At 35.9% G+C, this 23045-nt stretch overlaps 1 protein-coding gene across 20 annotated transcripts in view; it reads left to right on the top strand.

Annotated features, from left to right (window-relative positions):
• ANK2 (ankyrin 2) overlaps positions 1 to 23045 on the top strand; it is a 272404-nt gene that overhangs the window by 117273 nt on the left and 132086 nt on the right. For 11 of the 20 annotated variants that reach the window (XM_036064261.1, XM_036064265.1, XM_030313222.1 and 8 more), the window contains exons 5-8: positions 11991 to 12089; positions 16200 to 16385; positions 20010 to 20108; positions 21346 to 21444. In XM_036064261.1, the coding sequence (XP_035920154.1) occupies positions 11991 to 12089; positions 16200 to 16385; positions 20010 to 20108; positions 21346 to 21444 (483 nt within the window). Of the gene's footprint in view, positions 1 to 11990; positions 12090 to 16199; positions 16386 to 16830; positions 16855 to 20009; positions 20109 to 21345; positions 21445 to 23045 lie in introns of all 20 variants that reach the window. The other 9 variants (XM_036064262.1, XM_036064263.1, XM_030313210.1 and 6 more) reach the window with 1 other exon arrangement.

The following is a 23045-nucleotide window of genomic DNA, read 5'->3' as shown; positions in this document are numbered from 1 at the left end:
ATGCTATCAAAAAAGAGGAAGGATACTGGGTAGGCATGAACAAATGCCCACTACTATATCTTGGGCATTCCATGTTAAAAATTAATTTGTTTTTTTCAGTTTTAATATTTTATTTACTTTAAAAAATTTATTTGCTTTTTCTAGGATTATTTAAAAGTTCATTTTACTTTTTATTTTTGGTATACAAATGCAGTGATATAAACAATATAATTATTCAGTTATAGCTTAACAGTTTAATGAAGTATTTATTCACTTTTGCAAAGTAAAACATGAGATGCATGTTTTCAATATTTTGGAGTTATATGAGAGTAAATTAAAACATCACCAGCCACCTCAACTCTTTGTGGAATGAAGTGGTTGTGAGACACCTGGTACATTTAAATTTTAACCTTGAATAAAGGAGAAATGTACAAATCTATACAAATCTATAATTTTCAGGAACTGAGTAAAATAAAGGTAATGGTAAACTGTTAGCAGCTGTTTATTGGGTGCTTACTGTATACCCATGAGAGTTCTCATTTCTGTGGAGGATTCTAAACAGTTGTCAGACAGGAAGCTGCTTTTAATTATTTTTTTAATGTTTATTTATTTTTGAGAAAGAGAGAGAGAGAGACTGAGCATGAGTAGGGGAGAGGGAGAGAGAAGGAGGGAGAGGGAGACACAGAATCCGAAGCAGGCTCCAGGCTCCAAGCTGTCAGCACAGAGCCCGACACAGGGCTCGAACCCATGAACCGTGAGATCATGACCTAAGCCGAAGTCAGACACTCAACCGACTGAGCCACTCAGGCACCCTGACAGGAAGCTGCTTTTAAAAGACAAATACAGAAGAAGCGAAGACAAACAACAGAAGATAGTATATGACTTGGTACTAAATTGTATGGAGCCAACAATGTATTAGAGGGAAGACTGGAATTGGCCAAACTCTATTAGAAAAATTGACAGAGGTGGGGTACCTGGGTGGCTCAGTTGGTTGAGCATCTGAATTTGACTCAGATCACGATCTCGTGGTCCATGAGTTGAAGCCCCATGTCGGGCTCTGTGCTGACAGCTCAGAGTCTGGAGCCTGCTTTGAATTCTGTGTCTCCTCTCTGCCTTTTCCCTGCTCTCTCTCTGTCTCTGTCTCTGTCTCTCTCAAAAATAAATAAGCATTAAAAAAGAAAAGAAAAGAAAAATTGACAGAGGACTTGAGCCAGGCATTGAAAAGGAGATAAGGGGAAATTCTCCCCTGCAAAGGTACACTTAAACTTGGTGAGTTCAGAAATATTGGTGAGACAAGCTCATCTGGAAAAATGTCAGAATATATATTAAAGGTTTGCTCTTAATATGACTATGAAGCAAGGGTACAAAAAATCTTGATCTTCAGCCGTGGTCTATGAAAACTGACCTTCAATCATGGTTGGTAAATAGTTTACATGTTTTCTTGGTTATGTATCCATGAGGAGCTGAAAGCAGGGATTATGGTAGATCTAGTGTGAATACAGTATTTTCAGTGGTGTTTCTGATTGCTAGCAATACCCAGATATGATAAAATAGTGTCTGTCAAATATACTGCTGAAGCACATGGCAGTATAGTATGGTAGAAAAAGCATGAGCTTTAGAATTAGTTATATGTAGGTTCAAATCCCAGCTCCACATTTTGAATAGTGTGGAACTTAATACCTCTGAATGTCTATTTGCTTGAGTTGTACAGAGATCTATTACTTACTTCACTGGAAAAATCTTTACACCTAAGAGAACACTTGCACATTCTTCATCAAGTAGTTCATGATAATTCCATTACTGTCATTAGGTAGAGCTTCCCTGCTTATCTCTAGCGAATGGCTTAGGAGAAAATGGAAGTCAACTAATTCCTCAGTTACTAGATAAAAGCAGGGTGTTCTCTGTGACAATCTGATCTCAGTTGAAGGGAACAGCTGAGGGGAGTGGAAGGAGCACTGGGTTTGGAGTCCTCCGGAGTTCAGACCCCGATTGCACCATTTGTGAGTATGTCTTTGGGTGAATGGTTGCCAGCTACAGTCTTCTCTGTTAAATGACCCCAATAGCACAGTTGTGGGGATCAAACAAGATGACATGGTAAATATTCCATAAAGTAGAACCCCCTTCAAAAGATTTAAAACATTAATCATTTTAATGTCATTTAATAGTTTAGCTATAATCCTTTATAGAGGACCTTTGGAGAGAAGAAGGTGGTTAAAAATAGCCCCTAGTATCTTAACCTTGGTAAAGAACTGCCAAGTTCAAATCACCTTAGAAAATTCATATGGTATTTTAATTAATGAAATTCCTTCTTCACTACCAAGCAAGTGTATAATCGTATCTATTGTTCTTTTGCCCTAATTACACCCCCAGAGTACACAAAATAGTCTTTATTTTTGTGACTACAATTAATACCCATTGTTTGTTTGTTTTTTTTTTTAAATCCTTTGCAGCTGTGCATTTACGTTATATTTAGGGAAATAATTTGAATCATCCTGACCTTAAAGCTGGGTGATAATTTGGGGATTCTTCCCAGCCTTGTCTCTCATAATGCTAGTTCAAAGGAAGAAGATGATACATGGTATCTGGGATGGTAGCTAGAGGAGTAATTACCAACCTGTGCTAACCGCTGTCTGATGAAGAGTTTCCTAGGAAGTCATGGCTAAGTCTACTGAAGAATTCTGCTCTGTGAAAAAGCCTAAATCTTGATAATGACCTTCCTGCAAAAGACAGAAGCCTTCACCAGAAGGGGAATTCTACTTTTGCAAGTTCAAACCCAGGGCTATCTATAACCATTTTCATATTCTACTGTTGGAATTGGGCATATAATTTGTTGATTAGTTTTCTAGTAGATATGAAAAGTATATGTAGTACTCTTAGAAAACTGGCAAAAGGCACATGGCATTAGGGGTATTATAAAGCTTTAAAGCTGTAATTTTCAAATTCTCTTAGATTATAGACATCTCCATTTAAGCAAATATGCACGAGTGACCTACTTCACTCTTCCCTTCTTATAAATGCAAAGACTTAATCTTTTCTAATTGCAAAATACGATAAAGAAGGGTAACACATGACTACCATATTAGGTTGCTTTGTCTTTGTGTTTTGTCAAAGTTATATGAAAATAACTGTCTAGGATATGAATTCCTTTCCTAAAAACAAAGGAATCAGTGTAGAATATGAGTGGTTAGAGGTTGGCAAGGTAAACCATGGTCAGATCATGTATGACCTTGTTGGACATTGTGTCAGCTAGCAATTGCTCATAACAAATTGTCTCCAAACTCAGTGGCTTAAGACAGCAATAAACTCTACGATCATAACACTTTCCGTGGATCAGGAATTTAATAGTGGCTTAGCTATGCGATCATGGCTCAGAGTTTTTCATGAGGTTGTGATGAAAACGTTGACCATCTGAAGGGTTTCCTAGGGCTGGAAGATTCACTACCAAGGTGGTTTTTCACATAGTTGGCAAGTTGGTGCTAGTTGTTGGTGGGAGGTCTCAATTCCTGCTCACCCGCTTCTCTCCACAGGCTGCTGGAATGTCATCGTGACTTGGCAGCTCATTACCTCCAGAGCAGGTGATCCAAAAGAGAGCAAGGCAATAAGCCAGTCACTTTTAAACCCTAGTCTCAAAGTCATACAATATAGTTTCCACCACAATCTGTGCACTGAAAGTGAATTACTAAGTTGGCCCACACTCAAAGAAAGGGGAAATAGGCTTTACCTTTTGAAGGGAGGCATGTCAAAGAATTTGAAGACATATTTTAAGACCCCTGCAGGCATAAAAAGGAACTTGGTTTCTTTTTTTGTTGTTGTTTATTTATTTTGTTGTTATTTATTTATTTATTTATTTTGAGAGAGAGAGAGAGAGAGAGAGAGAGAGAGAGAGTGAGCACAAATGGGGGAGTAGGGGCAGAGAAAGAGGAAGAGAGAGAATCCCAAGGAGGCTCTGTACTGTCAGTACAGATTCTCACGAATCATGAGATCATGACCTGAGCCAAAATCAAGAGTCGGACACTCAATTGACTAAGCCACCCAGGAATCTCAGGAACTTGGTTCCTGTTCTACTTTATTCACTCACCCATTTAAATATTTATTGAACATCTGCTCTGTACTGAGAATTGCTTTGGGCATTGAATAAGGCCTCTCAGAGAGGGTGATGCTTATATCAAGGCCTGAAAGATGAGAAGGAGAGGGTAAAGCAAGCATCCCTGCATGAACTGTGTCCATTTACCTTCTATTCTCTCCTTAATCTGTGTAGCTGGCCAGTCCACCTGGTGGTGCACTCAGTCTCTGGGTTAAAATTTCCTCAACTATAAAATGATGAGTTTCCTTTCAGCTAGAACATTTTCACCTATGAAAATATGGCAAGTTTTTTAATCATTAAAAATTATTTAATAAGTTTAGCTGCATAAGACCAAGAGTTAAAACAGGTAAAATAACAATGACTAGCATTCAGAGATACACCATTTGAAATTTCCATAATCACTGTCCACTCTTTTAGCTTATGCTTGATCCATGAAATCACCTAAAGTATATCTTTAGCTAGGTAGTGATGTGAATTTCAGTTTTCTTTGTTATCTGTCTGGTTAAGAATTTAAAAAATTTTTTAAACATACATAAATATAAATATATATAAATTTTTTTAAAAAAGAATTTTTAAACCTGTAAAACATTTTTTCAAGATGCATTTTTGCATTGGCTTTTACTCATCTTTGGTAATTTTGCTTACTGTTCTTTTACTATTCACTAGATTTGTTATTAGGCTCGGGGAACAGAATTCCCCAAGTGAAATGTGTACCTACAGCAAATGCACTGAGAATTCTCATACAAACACCACATTTCTTGAGACATGGGGAAAATGAAACCAGAAAAGAATAGCAAATAACATTTTCTTTTCTGTAGATCTACTGTCTTGATTTCATTAAGGCCTCCTAATTTCTTCTCAGATCTATGTGCTTGAGCCAAAAGTACCTTTTTTCATGGTACTAATTGCTTGCTCTTTAGTGATCTGATAGCGCTTTTTTTGTGCTTCTTTGGAAATTAGTATGTATTGAGCCAACCATATATATATGTATATATATATACATATTAGTATGCATTTGCTCAATAATATGTATTGAGCTACAGATGGTCCTATATATGTGTATTCTGTGAACTCTGTTATATTTTCTGTTCATGAGGACATAAACAATACTATATTCATATTCATTACTCTCAAGACATATCATCTAAGTGCCTAAGTAACAAACTGTGGACTAAACCTGGTGCTATAAAAAGACCCTCTGAATTGAATAGTAACATTGACTCCAGTTAATATTAGAGTAATTTGATATGATCAATCTTTCAAGTCATCCAATTGATGAATCTCCATTTGTGTAAGGAGAGAATAAGGTTATATGTGGTGATAGAATTAAGTCTGAAAAGTTAAGATCTTAAAAATTGCTAATGATGATATTTCTTAGAATTTTTTTTATTTTGGTCCTTGTCCAAATCATTGATTCTAAATCATTTATTGCTTTGCATACTGACATTATTTGTCTCTGTATAATTGCTTTGAAATGATATACAAATATCAATAGATCTACTTATTTTAAAAATGTTCTGAGAAGCTTCAATAAATCTACATTTGATAGGTAGATACATAAATAGCTCATGTTCATTCAATTTTCCCAGATAATCCAATTACCTAAAGAAATTCTCACCAGCAGCTGAAATCTGATTACTGGGTTGTAGTTATATCACTAATAAAAACAGGAAAACATTTTTTGTAATATTACAAGGGTTTGAATTCTTGAAACAGCATAATTTCTGGATTTAAGAGACTGTTATAACCTCAATAATATGAGAAATATTATTCAATATGATCAATCTTTAAGTAGAATATAAATACATAAATACTAAATTACATTTTAAAATATCAAAATCATATTAATATTCCTAATCCTCATTTCTCAGCTGGATTATTGTAAAAACCTTATTACTACTTTTCCAGACTATACTCTGGCCATTTTCCAATTCATCCTCCTCAATCCTGGTAAATTAATCTTTCTTTTTTTTTAAGTTTATTTATTTTGAGAGAGAGAGAGTGAATGTGCACACGAGCAGGGGAGGGGCAGAGAAAGAAGGGGAGAGAGAATCCCAGGCAGGCTCTTGCAGACTCAGGGCTTGAACTCATGAACTGTGAGATCACGACCTGTGAGATCACGACCTAAGCCAAAATCAAGAGTGGGATGCTTAACCCACTGAGCCACCCAGGTGCCCCAAATGAATCTCTTTAAAATGGAAATGTGATCGTGTCAAACCCCAGCTTAAAACCGTGATTCCCAAGTCTTCCGAATAAAATTCAGACTCCTTAGCATGACACATGGGAACTGATTCCTGCCTGTGTCAGCCTCCTCCTGCTGCTAGCCACATTGAGTTATTTGCAGATCCTTAGATGTTCAGTGTTTTCTCATGGGGTTTCCGCTGTTTGAAGTCCCTTTCCTGCGTCTATGCCTAACTTCAGCTTTCGTGATTCAGTTCAAACCAAATCACTCCCCTTGTCTACCAAAGTGTCACTTCCAGTGACTTCCTTTGGATATGATTTCCTTACCCAGTTTAGTTCTGTGCTCTTCTGTATTCTCTTTATATCTCTCATGTAAGTTCTTTCTTTCTTTCTTTCTTTCTTTCTTTCTTTCTTTCTTTCTTTCTTTCTTTCTTTCTTTTTTAGAGAAACGAATTCTATATGTGTTCACTGAACTGTAACATAGTAGTTTCCTCACTTGCCCATCTCAGTCTCTGGACTGTGAGCTCCTAATTAACAGGAACTTTGCCTTTCCTCTCTGAATCACTATGCCAAACACAATGCCTGGCAGTAAAGAGTCACCCAACACATTTTTGTTGAATAAATATACATGAGTGGCAATGGAGACGAATAATGTTAAAATATTTAATAACTGGTTGGTAGAGGCACCTACTGGTCACGCTGTTAATTATCGTAACAGCTGATAATTTGGTGCTTGTTAGCATCCTCCTAGTATCAGCCCAGGTTGTGGATCTCTTTGACTTTTTTATACCAACAAGAAGAAAATACATATACTTTTATACCTACCTGCAGCCAGACTATTTTAGAAAGGCATGGAGACATAATACATTGGAAAGCACCTGGAAGCATGGACACAGGCCAGTAATCCTGTGTTATTAATCTATTTATATGCAGACATAAAAGCTTTCCTGTAAAATTCACAGTGCTGTTAAAAGGCTGCAGTGCCCTGTCCCAATTACCCAGAGGCATGTTTCACATTTTCTGGCGGAGTATTTCTTGTTAAGTAGTATCAGGAAGTTAGGGAAGGATAATTTCCCACGTCTTTAGGACCTGTAGTAAATCTTTATTGCCTTCTTACTTCACATATTTGTAACAGTAAATAGCTCCCTCCCTCCCTCGCCTAGCCAAGATGTTGTTTTGGCTCAGGCTTCCTTCATCTTTTAAATGTACTATCGCAAATACTACAAAATCTGATTAACCCCGTACTTTCATTCGTGTCTTCCACCACCCCAAACCACACTGGGTGTGGTCCACTCAGTGTTCACCAGAGTGGACGCTCTGAAACGCAGATGTGATCACGGCCCTTCCTGCCCTAAACCATTCATTTGCTCTGCATCACCTATAACAATATTCTTCAGGTAATTTCAAAAATTGAGCTTTTTAAAAATTGCAGGTGCTTTGGCTTCACCCATGGAGACTCCAGTTCAGCGGAGACACTTTCACTTCACTTATTAGCTGTGAGATTTTGGCCAAGTTACCCAACTGTCTGGGCCTCAGCTGCCTCAGTTCAAGTGGGGTGAAGAGGGATGCCTGGGTGGCTCAGTTGGTGGAGCATGGAACTCTTGATCTTGAGGTCATGAGTTTGAGCCCTACTTTGGATGTAGAGTTTACTTTAAAAAAAAAAAGGATATGGCAATACCAATGTTGCAGCAATATTTTAAGTATTAGAGATAGTATTAGGCCATTTAATGTGTCATTCAAACTGAGACACTATTAATTATTACTCCAGGGTACTATACATAAACTTAGACATAAACTTAGACTGTTCCAGACAAACAGACACATACATGATCACAGTAATTAGAGGTGACATCGAAATCATCTCTCATAGTGAATAGCATATAGCAGAAGTTCAGTAAATTATTTTTATTGTTATTGTTCTTCATATCTGTATCCCCTATACTGCTGAAAGCCCTTGCATGCTGAGGCGGTGGCACCAGGCACAAATGGGATTCATGATGTACTCTAATCAAGATCCTGAATGTTTGTGACTGCCCTTTCTCCCCTCCCCTATATGCTATATACTGATATTTCCCCCTTTTCTTTCTCTACCACTAACCCACCATTAATACTTGCAGAGCCCAGGGCATGAATGCAAAAGAGGCCCGCTTACAATATACTTTTTTTTTTTTAAGTTTATTATTTATTTTGAGAGAGAGAGAGAGAAAGCATGAGTGGGCAGAGGGGCAGGGAGAGAGGAGAGAGAGAATCGCAAGCATGCTCCGTGCTGTAAGTACAGAGCCCAACTTGGGGCTTGATCTCATGAACCGTGCAATCATGAGCTGAGCTAAAATCAAGAGTCAGATGCTTAACAGACTGAGCCACCCAGGTGCCCCTACAATATACTTTTTAAATTAAAAGCTATATATCAAGTTAACTTTAAATAAGTATCTCCTATCTTCCTATCTTGATAAATATATCCTTATAACAATATGACAGGTCCAAATTTAAACTTCTCAGAAACCTTGGAGTTCCATACAGGATTGTGGCTGGTGGCGGGGTGGGGGCGGGGGTGGTGCTGATTCTAAACCCTGTCCTACAGTGGGTTCCTCTTCTTGGCCCATCCCTGGATCCATCCTCCCCATAGAGCATCATGTGTAAAGGTGTGAACACCCTGACCCACACCTACTACTCTGACCTTCCCTAGCAAACAGCTCCTGGGGTGTCTATTAGATTCCTGTTGCTGCTGTAACAAATTGCCACAAATTCAGTGACTTAAAATAACACAGATTTGTTATTTTATAATTTTAGAAGTCTGAGATTAGGCTTAGGACTAAAACCAAGGTGCTGCCCCTGCTGGTTCTTTCTGGAGGCTCTAAGTAAAAATCTCTTTGGATCACGTCCCCTTCTTCCATTTTCAAAGCCAGAAGTATGGTGTCTTTTCTCCTCTCTGACCTCCTGCCTCCTTCTTATAAAAACCCTGTGATTATGTTACACCCAGCTGAACAATCCAGGATAATCTCCCCACCTCAAGATCCATAACCTAATCACACCTGTAAAGTTCCTTTTGGCATATAAGGTAACATCTACAACTTCCAGAGATTAGAGTGAGGACATATTTGGGGGCCATTGATTAGAGATCTAATCCAGAGATTAGAGTGAGGACATATTTGGGGGGGTCAGTCTGTCACACGGTGTGCATGGCACAGACCTGTTGGAAAATGAACCCAAAGAAGTCTGAGCAAGCACTGGAACCATGCTGGGGGCTGCTTAGTCAAGGATTATGGGTAACTTCATGCCTAATGTGTGGTCTGGAAGCAGGAGAGCTGCAGGATCAGGATGGGCATGTCCCTTTGGGCCTCTGGATCCCTACCGTGTTCAAATAGAGGAGGCCCCCTCTAAAGCCCGGGACCCAGGGTGGGAGGCTAAGAATGGTACATTTTTTTTTTTCCCTATTGATGTGGCAACCACGGTCTATCTCCCTTTCTCCTGATCTACATCCAAGATTCTGTCAGAGGAAAACATGTAAGCAAAGTGTTTTACTCTATTAAAAGTTCTGTTTCGTCTTTTTTTTTCCTTTGCATCCTGCCTTTTCCTTGTCATGAAAGAGCCCCATTCCACACCCACTCATTGTTTTTAACCACACTCACTGGCTTTCCCTTCCTTTGAATCTCTAATTCCGTCCTTCCGCCACCTCTTCAGTGTTCTTAAAATACCCAAGATTTCACCTGTTTGCTATGTTTTAAAAAAAAAATATGCTATCCAACTAGCAAGCTATTCCTGCATCCTACAAAATTGTCAATTCGTTCCTTTGACAACATTTCTTAGTTTAAAAATTTCCTCCTCTTTTGAAGTCTGCAGATTTTCTTTTGTAATCAAATTTAAAATTTCTTTTCTTATTCTACTTCCATATTCTGTATTTTTATATTTTGCCAGATCTTGGCCATCTTAAATAATGTTGCCACACTTAAACGATGCATATAGAAGAATTTTTAAAAACAGTTATTTTTTCTCCTTTTATGGTTTTGAAAATCCTTTGTTTTTGCTTATTCTCATTAATGCAAGAATTTTTCATGGAACCAACAACACGTAAGGCTCTGGCATTGTTCTTTTTTAAAAACTTTTTTTTTCAACGTTTATTTATTTTTGGGACAGAGAGAGACAGAGCATCAACAGGGGAGGAGCAGAGAGAGAGGGAGACACAGAATCGGAAACAGGCTCCAGGCTCTGAGCCATCAGCCCAGAGCCCGACGCGGGGCTCGAACTCATGGACCGCGAGATCGTGACCTGGCTGAAGTCGGACGCTCAACCGACTGCGCCACCCAGGCGCCCCATGGCTCTGGCATTGTTCTGAGAGAGTTGTTAGATTTAAGAGTTTATGTAGTGTCCCATGTTTTCTATTTTTTTACAAAGTCTTTTTTTAATGCGGTGTTACCTATTGCAAAGGATCTGATGAAAAGAAAATTTGCCAATTTAAACTTAATTTTAAACTCAAGCTGTACAATTTCAGTGATTCTTTTAACTGTGATTATGTAATAATGTTATAATATTACCATAGTATATGTTTCATGAAGGCAGATGTCTGTCTTATTTATCAGTGTATCCCAGTGATGTCCCAGCTACCAGTGGCTGGATTTTAGTAAATAACTGAATGCATAAATATGGGAGTTAATGAATGATAGAATTTCAGAATGGCTTTAAAAATAATATGAAGATGTTCAGTATAAACCATATTACTTCAATCAGAATACTGAAATTTAGATTTTTTAAAAAACCTTTTCAATCAGATTTGCAATCACTCCTAGCCTATTCTGGAATGAGTAATAATTTATACCTTTAAAAGTGCTAACTAAACTGCATACATTCAAGATAATGGTGGCCTGTTTGAATAGTTTATGATTTAATAAAGTACAGAAGATAGGGGTCCCTGGGTGGCTCAGTTGGTTCAGCTTCAGACTCTTGATTTTAGCTTAGGTCATGATCTCACCATTTGTGAGTTTGAGCCTTGTATTAGGCTCTGCACTGACACCGTGGAGCCTGCTTGAGATTCTCTGTCTCCCTGTCTCTCTGCCTCTCTCTCTCTCTCTCTCTCTCATAAATAAGTCAATAGACATTTTTTTAAAAAGTATAGGAGAGGGGCATCTGGGTGGCTCAGTCGGTTAAAGGTTTCGGCTTCAGTTCAGGTCGTGATCTCACGGTTGTTGGGTTTGAGCCCCACGTCAGGTGCTGTGCTGACAGCTCGGAGCCTGGAGCCTGCTTTGGATTCTGTGTCTCCCTTTCTCTCTGCGCACCCCCCCCCCCAACTCGCACTCTATCTATCTCTAAGAAATAAACATTAAAAAATTTAATTAAAAAAGTACAGAAGATACTATATAAATATTATTTTATAAATACACTACATATAATGAGAATTTATATGTATGCCATAGGATTATATTAAAATTCTAAATATCTTTAGTTTTAACAGTGTTAGGTAATGGGAAATGTAAATCTCTAAAACTGAAACGAAGATAGGGAATTTGGTAAATATTGTTTCCATATATCTTTGTCCTCATTCTTTTAGGAATTATGTGTAGGAATTGGTTCACTTTGATTATAGCTAGTTTTATAATAGTAAATATATGTATACTACATTGTGAAGGTGTGTTATATGTATCATCATTTCAAAAGTTTACTTCATAGTATTCTCTCTTTCCTTTTCTGGTATTCTTCCCTGGTTTAAACTTTACAAATGATTAAAAATGTCTTTTTTATTGTTTGTCCTCAGAATGGCTTCACTCCTTTATACATGGCTGCCCAAGAGAACCACATTGATGTTGTAAAATATTTGCTTGAAAATGGAGCTAATCAGAGCACTGCTACTGAGGTAAGACCGTCAACCCAGAGGTTCAAATTCTTTGATCTTAATGTCCATATTCTTTTTATCCAGCTGCAAAGGATCTCCATTATCTTGTCTAAAATATGCTAGAATGTTCATGGGGCGCCTGGGTGGCTCAGTCAGTTAAGCATCTGACTTTGGCTCAGGTCATGATCGGGCTCTGTGCTGACAGCTCAGAGCCTGGAGCCTGCTTCAGATTCTGTGTCTCCCTCTCTCTGCCCCTCCCCTGCTCATGCTCTCTCTCTCTCTCTCTCTCTCTCTCTCAAAGAATAAACATTACAAATTTTTTTTTTAAATAATAAAATATGCTAGGAGTGTTCATGTTACTTGTGTAACGTACAATGATGGCCATGAACAAAGGACCCAGTGCACACAGTTGAATGAGTTTATGCCTTGATTTGGGATTCATGTCAACTTATTCTTACATGAACTCATGCTTCCATCAATTTGCCATTCTCTAGGTTTTGGGAGTTTTTATACTATTTTAAAATCAGATTACAGTAAATCCTATCCATCTCTTTTCATCACTATTGTATCTGTTAGGATCCAATTTAATTCTCTAAATGAACAATTTTTAATGATCAGAAATTATTCATAGGTATCTGTGTTAGCACAATTTTATGAGGAATGTGTGACAAAAATAAAGCTGTTCACATTTTCTGAAGCGCAAATTATGGCATATAGTTGTATGACTATGATTATAGCAACAATTAAATAGGATGTTCAAAGTCCATTTAGTATCAAAACATTCAGGACATCTAGACATAAGAAAGGATTAGAGTGGGCCAGTTTAGAACATCACTTTCCTTTTCAAACTATGCATGTCCTCCAAGAAACAGACTTGCTTTGTTATTTTCTTTCTCATTTTTGCGTAGGCACGTTAAGGAGCAAGTTCAGTGGTTGCTTAGAACTGCGATTTCTAAGTGATCCTCCAGAAACCCTTGAGTTTGGAGAAACTGTCTCCAAACCACCACTGTGAGGTGGTGCCTCGTGGGGCCAAAGCTTGGAAGTGAGTGACACAGAGAAGGGAAAAAAGTTCCACTGGGTCATGCCACTCCTCACCCCTTTCAACCAGATTATGCAGGCTGTGTTTTTCCTTTCTCATGTTTTGTGCCTCCACTGATAGAACTTTAAAACTCCTGGCTTGGAGTGAGAGATGATTGATAGATGCTTGCCCTCCAGAAACTAAGTTGGTAACTTTTAACGTCTATTAAGGACTTCCTTTCTTTCTGAAGGATTAAGTCTTTAGGTGAAATAAACATGAATTCCTTTCTGTCCTGCCCTGGGGGAAGAGATCATCATAATCTATTAAATCCATTTCCAGTCCCTTTGGCAGAAAACTTTATGGAGCCAATTGCAATAACTTTCTGACAGCTTATTCTCATTACTTAAAAAAAAAAAAATCCCAAGAAACCACTATTAATGGGGCCATGTTTCTTATTTGTTTATGACTGGAAAACACAACTGCCCAATGTAAAATGATTTCAAGTTCTGTATTTAACACACAGATTTTACACTCTTGTCATGTGGGTAAAGTGTGATTTTTATGATTTGAGGCCTTTTTTTTTTTTTTCTTTTTTCCTGAGACACTAATTATGTCAATGAGTAGCATATGACTATCTTCAGGTAAATCTTGAGTAACTATGTGAGACTCTATCTCTGTATCAGAACAACTGAGAAATGTACCAAAATAAGGAAATCTGTGTCTGTTTTATTTTAGTTTCTTGAATGCAGAATCACTTCCCCCAAGAAACCATCACAGTCCAGAGTTCTAGCCACCGGATAGATTTATTATTTCTAGTGTACGGTTTAGAGAAATTCTGCTTGCTGGTATTCATAGCTGTCTCAAGGCTCCTTTGGTGTAGCTCTCTGTAGCATTTCAGTCTGGTTCAAAAAATATCCCTTTATATACACTGCATCAGCAGAGGCCATGTTGCACTGTGATTCTCAAAAAATGAAAACCCTCTCTGATTTCTACACAAAAATGCAGCTTTTGCAAGTGAATCGTATGAGGTTTGAAGCTTATCTTAGACATGTGTATGCTTGTTGTTTAAGTTTTTAATCACTTAAATAACTAGAATTAATTTCTGACTGACTGGACATATATAAGCTTAGTTGATTAATCCCCCCCTCCCCTTTGCTGGCCCTAATGATTATCAAGTAACACGCATATGGACATTCCCTTTTAGTCTATCGTTCTGTAAAACCTACCATGTTTCCAGGGCTTTAGGACTGATTACTGTTTGATATTTTATACTGTATTGCCAGATACCTTGTACAGTCTCATGTGCACACGTGTGAATATGCCTAAAGAAGACATTTCCTCTGTGCCCAAAAGTAGCCCTAATTTGTAAAAATTAACTACTAATCAAGACATTGTGACCACTTTAAAAAGCAGATAATCATGAGATTATTCAATACTTCCATGAAACTCATGTTTGAAAATAAATCTTTAAATATTTGAAATTTCCCATAATTATAGCAATTAGCATTGGTAAATAAACGATGAAAAATGAAGCTACTGAATTTTCATATGGGTTTCCTTTTTCATGGAGTTAGTTGAGGCGCTTGAAAAAATCATTTCAAATATTCACCCCTCCCTCATGAAGCATAGAATAGAATGAAATCCATGTGGTAGACATTGAAAGTTAAATTCTTTGAGGGGAATTCTCTGTCCCTCCAGTACTAATTTTATAACTCTTAACTCTCCTTCTTCCTGAACATTACCAAAATTGAAGGCTAAAAACTTTTTCATTAGGTTCTGTACTGTCAGCAAATGCCTTGTCTCTAAGAAAAAACAAAAACAAAGTTCATACTCTTTTCATATAAACTATCACAGTGTTGCAGGGGATAATCGAATATGTATATGATAATGAGCCTGTTCTTTCTTTCTCAACAGAAAACTTAATTTGTGCCAAAGTTCTAAATTTAGGCTACTATTTTTCATTTTACAATGCTACATGTTGTATTCTTCCATTCTATTAAGTAATGTGTTTATCTAAAATTCAATTCTTATTAAAACAAATTCAAGTCTTTTTGTGGTAGTGCTATAGGAAATCACTTTTTCTCAAAACGCTACAGTTTAAAAAAGTTATCATTGAAAACAAATCGAGTAGTTAGATTATGGTAAATTGCTGTTGTCTCTAAAATGTAATCATTAATATATAATCTTAATGTCCTCATCTCTTCTATGAATGGAAACTTCTGAGACTTGTTTTCAAGTTTTTGTGGAGTAAGGGAGGTTTTAAAATACACAGAGCCTAGGATATATATGATATATATAGATTTTTTTCTATTTGTCACCTTTCTACTAACTGAATACTTGTTTCTAGAAAGAAAACATAGTTTCCAAATTTACAAGCATGGTTATCCATCTACCCTTAAAATTCCTTTAACTTTGATGATCTGTGCTATTGTTTTATTTTTTTTAACTTGTTGCCAAGTTTAGAATTAAAAATCTGTTTTTTCATTACCTAGCACATTGTATCTAAATGATCTAAGTAACATAAAATTCAATGAAGTATAAAATTAATGAACTAGCCTTATTTATCAAAAAGTTTTAGGTTACATTATGTTCCAAATTTGCCACATTAATTGGTAATAGACCATTCCATTGATAATTATTATTGTTCTCCCCTAATCGATACAGAGACATTTAGAAGCTTGCATATTTAATTACAGAATTTATTTCCCTGTCTTAGCTACTGTATCTTTGCTTCTCAGTCAGACTTGGTCTCTCTTATTCCAACCCTTCCCACTTTTTCCTTTTGATTAGCCTGTATACTTAACGTTGGTTCCGATTTTTATTTTCCCATTCTAAACATACATTTAAGTTCACCTTATGTGAAGTATGCTTTGTTAGGGAATGCAGATGTTTTTCAAAATATTTAGAACAGAAGCTAGGAAAATAATCTGATGAAACCAGTCCATAGTACAGCATAGGACAGTTGATCATCTGCTTTAATCTTCACAGGAATATTTAATCCCTTTGCTTTTCTTCTCAATCTTAATTCTTATTTTAAACATTAGAGGCATTGCTTACAGTTGAATCCCATGCTTCCAAAATTTAATTGAGGGTTTTTCCTTCTATTTTGCTAGGATGGCTTTACGCCACTAGCTGTGGCACTCCAGCAAGGACACAACCAGGCAGTGGCCATCCTCTTGGAGAATGACACCAAAGGGAAAGTGAGGCTGCCGGCTCTGCATATCGCAGCGAGGAAAGACGACACCAAATCTGCCGCACTCCTGCTTCAGAACGATCACAACGCTGACGTACAATCCAAGGTAAAAGCTGAACACATTTGTGGACAGGAACTCTCCGGCTGCCAGCTTCCTCCTGGGGGATGATACAGAAGTAGGCCATGGTGATAATGCAAAATTACTTCCGGTCATCCTAAGAGATAAATTACCGTCGGAGGTATTTCAGAAAGAAGGGGACCGGCTGTTGGGTATAATAACAACAAAATTTAAGATAATTGTCTCTTAAAGATGGGGTTCAGCTTTTTAGAAATCTGCTTACTTATTCTATTGGTATGGAATAAGAAAAGTATGGAATAAGAAATGGAATTAGAAAGGTAAAATTGTATTGTATGGATAGCATTACGGATGTCTTTTCTCAGTAGAATGTATTTTGGAACAGTGTATCCAGTTGCAGTGAGCAGATTGACCGTTTACTTAATTTTGCACTGTGTAATATCTTCCCTCTTCTTCCCACACAACACTGCTTCAGATGATGGTGAATAGGACCACCGAGGTACAGTATTGTGGTTATACCAAAATATACCTTGTTTTTATTTATTTTACTTTTTTGCCCAGTTAGAATAAATGCTCACTAATTCGTACTAATGATTGGAATTTCCATTATTAGGAAATTGATTTTAGAGACTTTTCCCATAATTAAGGCAAATGAATAATTCAAAAATTTTAATGTAATATGTATTTGATGTTTTTTTTTTAAATCAGTGAAACTATTTAAATAGCTTACTAGAGTAGAGCATGAAACAGAACTCCTTAATATGTATTTTACTGAGTTAGCTTTACTGTTAACTTTTTGCCAGTAAGAGATATGACCTTCTCTTAATGAAATTTCTCTGCTTAGAGTTTAGCAAAGTGAAATTTAAGGAGGTTTCTTTGCAACTGTTTTATCTTCTTATCTCATTGCAGTTGCCCTTTTCTTCCTGTACTTTTTTAACCACATTGCATATAATCAATAGTGATAGCGAGCATATTATTATCGAAGCATTTGCTTTTATCTTGCTAAGTCTTAACAGTACTTGACATGAAATTATCTATTTTCCACATACCAAAGTAAGTCACATTGATCACCAAGAATATTCAGTTCAGAAGTCTCTCAGTAGTGTGTGTGTGTGTGTGTGTGTGTGTGTGTGTGTGTGTAGTCTTTCGACCACTGCTACTGAGATGCCTTCTATTGTTGAAAGTATATGATAAAAATTAACCAGTATTCAAAGGCAAATGACTGTGTAGATTGATTTTCACTTAGTTGAGGGGACTTTGTAGACTAACCTCTCATGATCACTGGGCTGTGGATCTAGAGAGGTTTTGAGCATTCATTTGGTATTTAGTAGTATTAGAGTATTTCTAAAATTAAAATCTTGTTTGTTAATAAATGTACCTATTGAGATATGAATATATTTGAATTAGTCATATTATTTCTTTTGTTCCATATCTGTGCATGGGACTTAGGTCATAGATTTTTTTTAAAAAAGGCCCAATTGGTTGGTGAAATTTCTCAAGACTAGAAACATATAAATTGATATCTTAATTGCTGGTTTTAATAACTTTAATTTTATAGGTGATTTTTGGTGGTTGTTTAAGAGATGTTTTTGAAAGCAATATTGGCTGTAAACATTGTATTGAAAGCAGCAGTTTGGGAAGATTCGTACTGAGTTAGAAATATTTCTCTGAGGATAATAGAGTAACAAAGAGGGGAGCCCTTCCATTGATTCCCCTGTAGAAAAGTGAACTGAGCTTTCTACCTCCATGGTAACCAGGCAAGAGTTTCTCTGAGGGGCTTCTACGAGCCACATGTCGATCCAAGAGTCACAGTCTGAAGCATCCTCATGGATGGTTGATGAGGCTGTGTCAGACAATAAATTGGTCTATTTTTGCAAATCAGAAAAATAATTTGAAAATGATTCACCAGCAATCACTACGTTCTTTTCCTGAAATGAAATTGTAACTTAAATGGTAGACTTACATTCAGGATATGTCTAGGTGGCAGGAACTATCAAGATACAAATGAAAAACTTCCAGTCAATTATTTCCTAAAATATAAAAATTTGACATTTTATAAAATAACAGCCAGGTTGTAGATTCATGTTTCCCTCCATTTTGACATGAGTATTTGGCATCCTGTAGACACAAAAATATCTTTACCACAAGTGTGGGATTTGGATTCATAGTTACTATTATTATTTTGTGTCTTGTTTCTCTATAGTCAGAAATCATTTGTAGCTAATTTGGTTGATAGCAGGGAGGAATTTCCATTACCTAAGATATCTGAATGCTTATTTAGTCCATTTAAAAAGCAAAATCAACAAAAACTATCAAATGAATAGAAAAATAACGGTTGTGATTCATATAATATTTCTTAAAAACAATATTATATACCTCAAAGTTCATTTCAAATAAAAGGGAATGATATAAATTAACCTCAAAGCTGCAGGATTTGATATCCAATTCTATAGGAACAGTCTTTATTGTTCCTCTCATCTTTTATTGAGTAATGAGAATTATGAAATTATGGAGAGCAAGAATAATAGATTTTTTAGCATTTTAATAATGAAAGAGTAAATATACTTCTTTTGTGAAAATGGCAAAAATTTCTAACTAAATTTCATCAGAATAAGGAATGAAAGAAAGTATACTTTTTTTCCATGAAGATCTTCAGATTCATTTTTTAAATATTTTGAGAGTAGGAGTGCAGTTGGTTAAGCGTCTGACTTCTGCTCAGGTCATGGTCTTGTAGTTCATGAGTTTGAGCCTCTCATCAGGCTTTGCGCTGAGAGTGCAGAACCTGCTTTGGATCCTGTCTATCCCCCTCTCTCTGCCCCTCACTCACTCACACTCTCTCTCTCTCTCAAAAATAAATAAACATTAAAAAAAATTCTGAAAGTAAACAGTTCTCTAATGTCCATACATTTGATTTAACTTGCTTATTATTTTATGTCAATCTTATTGATAAAATTTAGTTTAATTAACATTCAAAATTGTGTTCAGCTAAATTTTTTTCTTTATTTTATATTTACATTGATGCCAGGTATATTATTTAATTTTTGTTTTTTTAAATTTTTTTCATTGTAACAGCATAGTCTCAGTAAACAGTTATTAGAGAAGACAGAAATATCATGACAGTGTAAATGATGTGGAATGAATTGTACACCTCTGTAAAAGTTTCTCACAATATTTTCATTGTTCCAAAGACACAATGCCAACCAATGTTGGTTTCTTTTTTTATTGAAAATCCCCAAACTAAACAAAACTATGGTTTTGTGTCTTTCTCTGAAGAAAAAATTTTTAATTCATAATTATGTGAATTCTGTGGCTGACACCTTATGTTGTTTAATCATATTCTGTTTTTCTCTAAAGCTTAACCAAGTCAAGATACATGGTTTTGTATAAACAACAAATCTCATAGACAGACAAATCATGAAGCTAATTACAAATAATGTTGCCAAGAAATATAGGGTATTTATTTACCTGCTTATAGCCTTAGTTATTTACTATCTTGTAATACTAAAATTTAAAGAGCTTTATTAAAGCATTTATTATCTTAATTGTGTTGCTCACATGTTAGGTAGACAATTACGTGTGATTTTCTTCACTAATCCAGGGACTATAACATATGGAGGTGAAATGATTTACTGTTATTCTCTTTGCTTTCCATAGAGTGGTTTTACCCCTTTGCACATTGCTGCCCACTATGGAAATGTCAACGTGGCAACTCTTCTTCTAAACCGGGGAGCTGCTGTGGACTTCACAGCGAGGGTATGGTTTAAAATAGTTTCTCATTTTAGATAGCAGTAAATGAGAATTTTACTAAAGTAAAAATGAATAACAATAAAGTTTTTTTTTCCTTGACTGAATCTATGCTGGATGTATTAGATTTTCATTTTTTTCTTTGCATCATAGCACATCATCATGACCCAATAAATGAAAAATAAGAATGTGTAAATTCACAGGCACACAAATCATTTGTAGTAGTTAAGGAGGATATTAGTTCTGACCTCAGTGTGAGTAGTTATATTTAAAGATCACTCCATGAATCATGAATGAGCAACTTCAAGTCAATAAACAATTAAACTGTTAAAACATTAATTATCAAATGTAAAAGAACATTTATACAATGTTATGATCATTATGGGGCATATAATTTGACAGAAAAATGTTTTTAATGAATTGAGAATGTGCTCATATAAAGAGTCTAGCCAAAATACATAACAAGACATCATGTTGCATTATATGTTTAATGGTATGCTTTCACTGGAAAGAATTCACTTACATCCTAATTACAAAACTCAGTGTACTCAGTATGAATCAGTACATGCAATATTTGAATATTTGCAAAATTACGACATATAAAAAATTAGGTACCTATTCTTGCCATAATGATGATATACGATAGCCAATAAAATAAATAACTACAATTCATATATATGGTGTTTTTGGCCCTGAGAAGTCTTCTGTACTGAAACTGTGTCGAGTTATTTACAAGTTGTTTTTCATACTGAAATATTCTGAAGAAGATGTTTTTAAGAATCTTTTTTTCTAACGGTTATTGAATATGTATATTTACATCCTGTTTTTAAGTATATAGGAAACTTTAAGATGTCAGAATCTTTCAGTTCATGGATATTTTAGAAAGAGCGATAGACTTTGGACTAGAGCTCTGTCCTAAGTAGAATCTGAAATTTTGTTTATTATGCGAAAGTGCTCCCTTTGTCCCTTGACAATGTGTACAATGTAATGTGTACATTCAATTCATATGTTGTGGTTATAGACAAACTTAATTATGCAGCTTCATTCCATTTTTCATTCTCTAACTATAGTGCTTTGTGGTTTGTGTGCTTTTTTGTTCCTTAAAAATCAAAGACATGAAACTTTAAAAACCTTGAATCAAATTACCACATGGGTCACAACCTTCTTTGTGCCTTTTAACACAAAGTTTTCACCATCATGCCCTGTCATACCCAACATGCTCTTATTTCGTCTTCCCATGGTGTAGAATGGAATCACCCCTCTGCATGTGGCTTCCAAAAGGGGAAACACAAACATGGTGAAGCTCTTGCTGGATCGTGGTGGTCAGATCGATGCCAAAACTAGGGTGAGTGTCTCTGTTCTTTGAATTTCCTACCATTTTTGTTTTTTGTATTCTTGAAGCAGGCACCTTAAAATACCAGTGCTTAAATATAAACAATGCATTTTCAAGGAAATTGCTTTCTTGGATTCAATTTAAATTTCATACAATATTTAAAGGTTTCTCATTGGAAAGTGAAAATAATATTTGCTCATAAGTGCTGAAGAAACAGAATGCTAGCTCCTCAATGAGACAGTTTTTTAAGTCCATGCTTATTTTGGGGAACAAAGATCAAAGATTGAACGGAAGCATCTCTGATTATCAGCTGTACCGTTCAAAAACCCAAACTCATAAACATACATTAAGCTTTGAGATTGTGGCTTTTACATAAAATATTTTAATACATGTTGACAATCCTTTGCTTCTAACTTTCCAATTTTTAGATCGTTTTTCTTAGATGGTCATACTATACTGACCTGAACAAACAATCTGCTATATGCTTATGGAACAAAGGCATATAGTTATTAGATTGCACCTTTAGTCAATCCAATTTGATACAAGTCAGTGCCCTTCATTCACTTCAAATTTGTTAAGTAAAATGTAATTCTGAGCTTTCTATACTCCCAACAAATAGATAATAAGATAGGCAGGAGAATACAACTGTTAGAAGCACAGCGTCTGAAGGCTGACTACCTGATTTCAAATTTTACTTCCACAACTTACTAGCTGTATGATATTGGCAGTTGACTTACTATCTTCTCTGAACTTAGGCTACTGTTGGTAACCTATCTCATACGGTTGTATGAGAATTAACTCTTAGATTCTTATTATTTACTTTTTTAAAAGTGGGGGGGGTCAATTACTTAGCTACTCATAATTTTTTATTATGTTACTGGAATTATAAGTAGTTACTTGCTTAAACATTAAACCAGTACTTCAATATTCGTTCTCTGGAATACATTTGCTTAATCATAGGCTTCAGCAAAATTTTAAATATTCCTATAATGTGAACATTTTCAAATACACAGTGGCGTAAGAAGTCTATAAAAGATTGGGCAATAGGATGTATCCCTTGTGATATTTTATTCACTTTGTTTAATCCTGGGACTTTATATTTTCAGAGTCAAAGGACCAGGGATCAAATCTAGTTCTTTTGCAAATCTTGAGGCTGGCAAATGCTTTTATTTAATTAGCCTTATCATCTTTGTGCTTCTAAGAACTACACCAGTCCCAGACTGTACATTCTGTTTTTTAATGACCTCAGGAACTGTTGCTTTCATAATCTCATTTCTCTAAGACATTTGGTCCAGATCATCTACGTCATGTTATCATGTGGGAATTCTAGGGTGGTTTACTTTGTCTGTCAAGATCTTTGTTGTAGTGTCTACTGTCTTTGCATTAGAGTTTTATATGATTTCTACTCTTTGCTGTGTTGGCATGCCTTTTCCCTTGCTGTGCTGTAGGTATGCAGAATTTGGAACCATTATGCACAGTGTTTCATGCCTTGCTTACTTGTTTTTCATGTTTAAAGGACAGTTTCTGTGCCTCCTCTTTTAAATATGTTATTAACATAATGTCTCCCTTTACACTTACCTCTCCATTTCTATTGAGACTCTCTAATAATTGAG

Source organism: Lynx canadensis, chromosome B1, assembly GCF_007474595.2.
Source record: "Lynx canadensis isolate LIC74 chromosome B1, mLynCan4.pri.v2, whole genome shotgun sequence".
NCBI classification, from domain to species: Eukaryota; Metazoa; Chordata; class Mammalia; order Carnivora; family Felidae; genus Lynx; species Lynx canadensis.
Note: the sequence above shows the minus strand (reverse complement) of the source record. Positions and strands in the feature narration are given on the sequence as shown.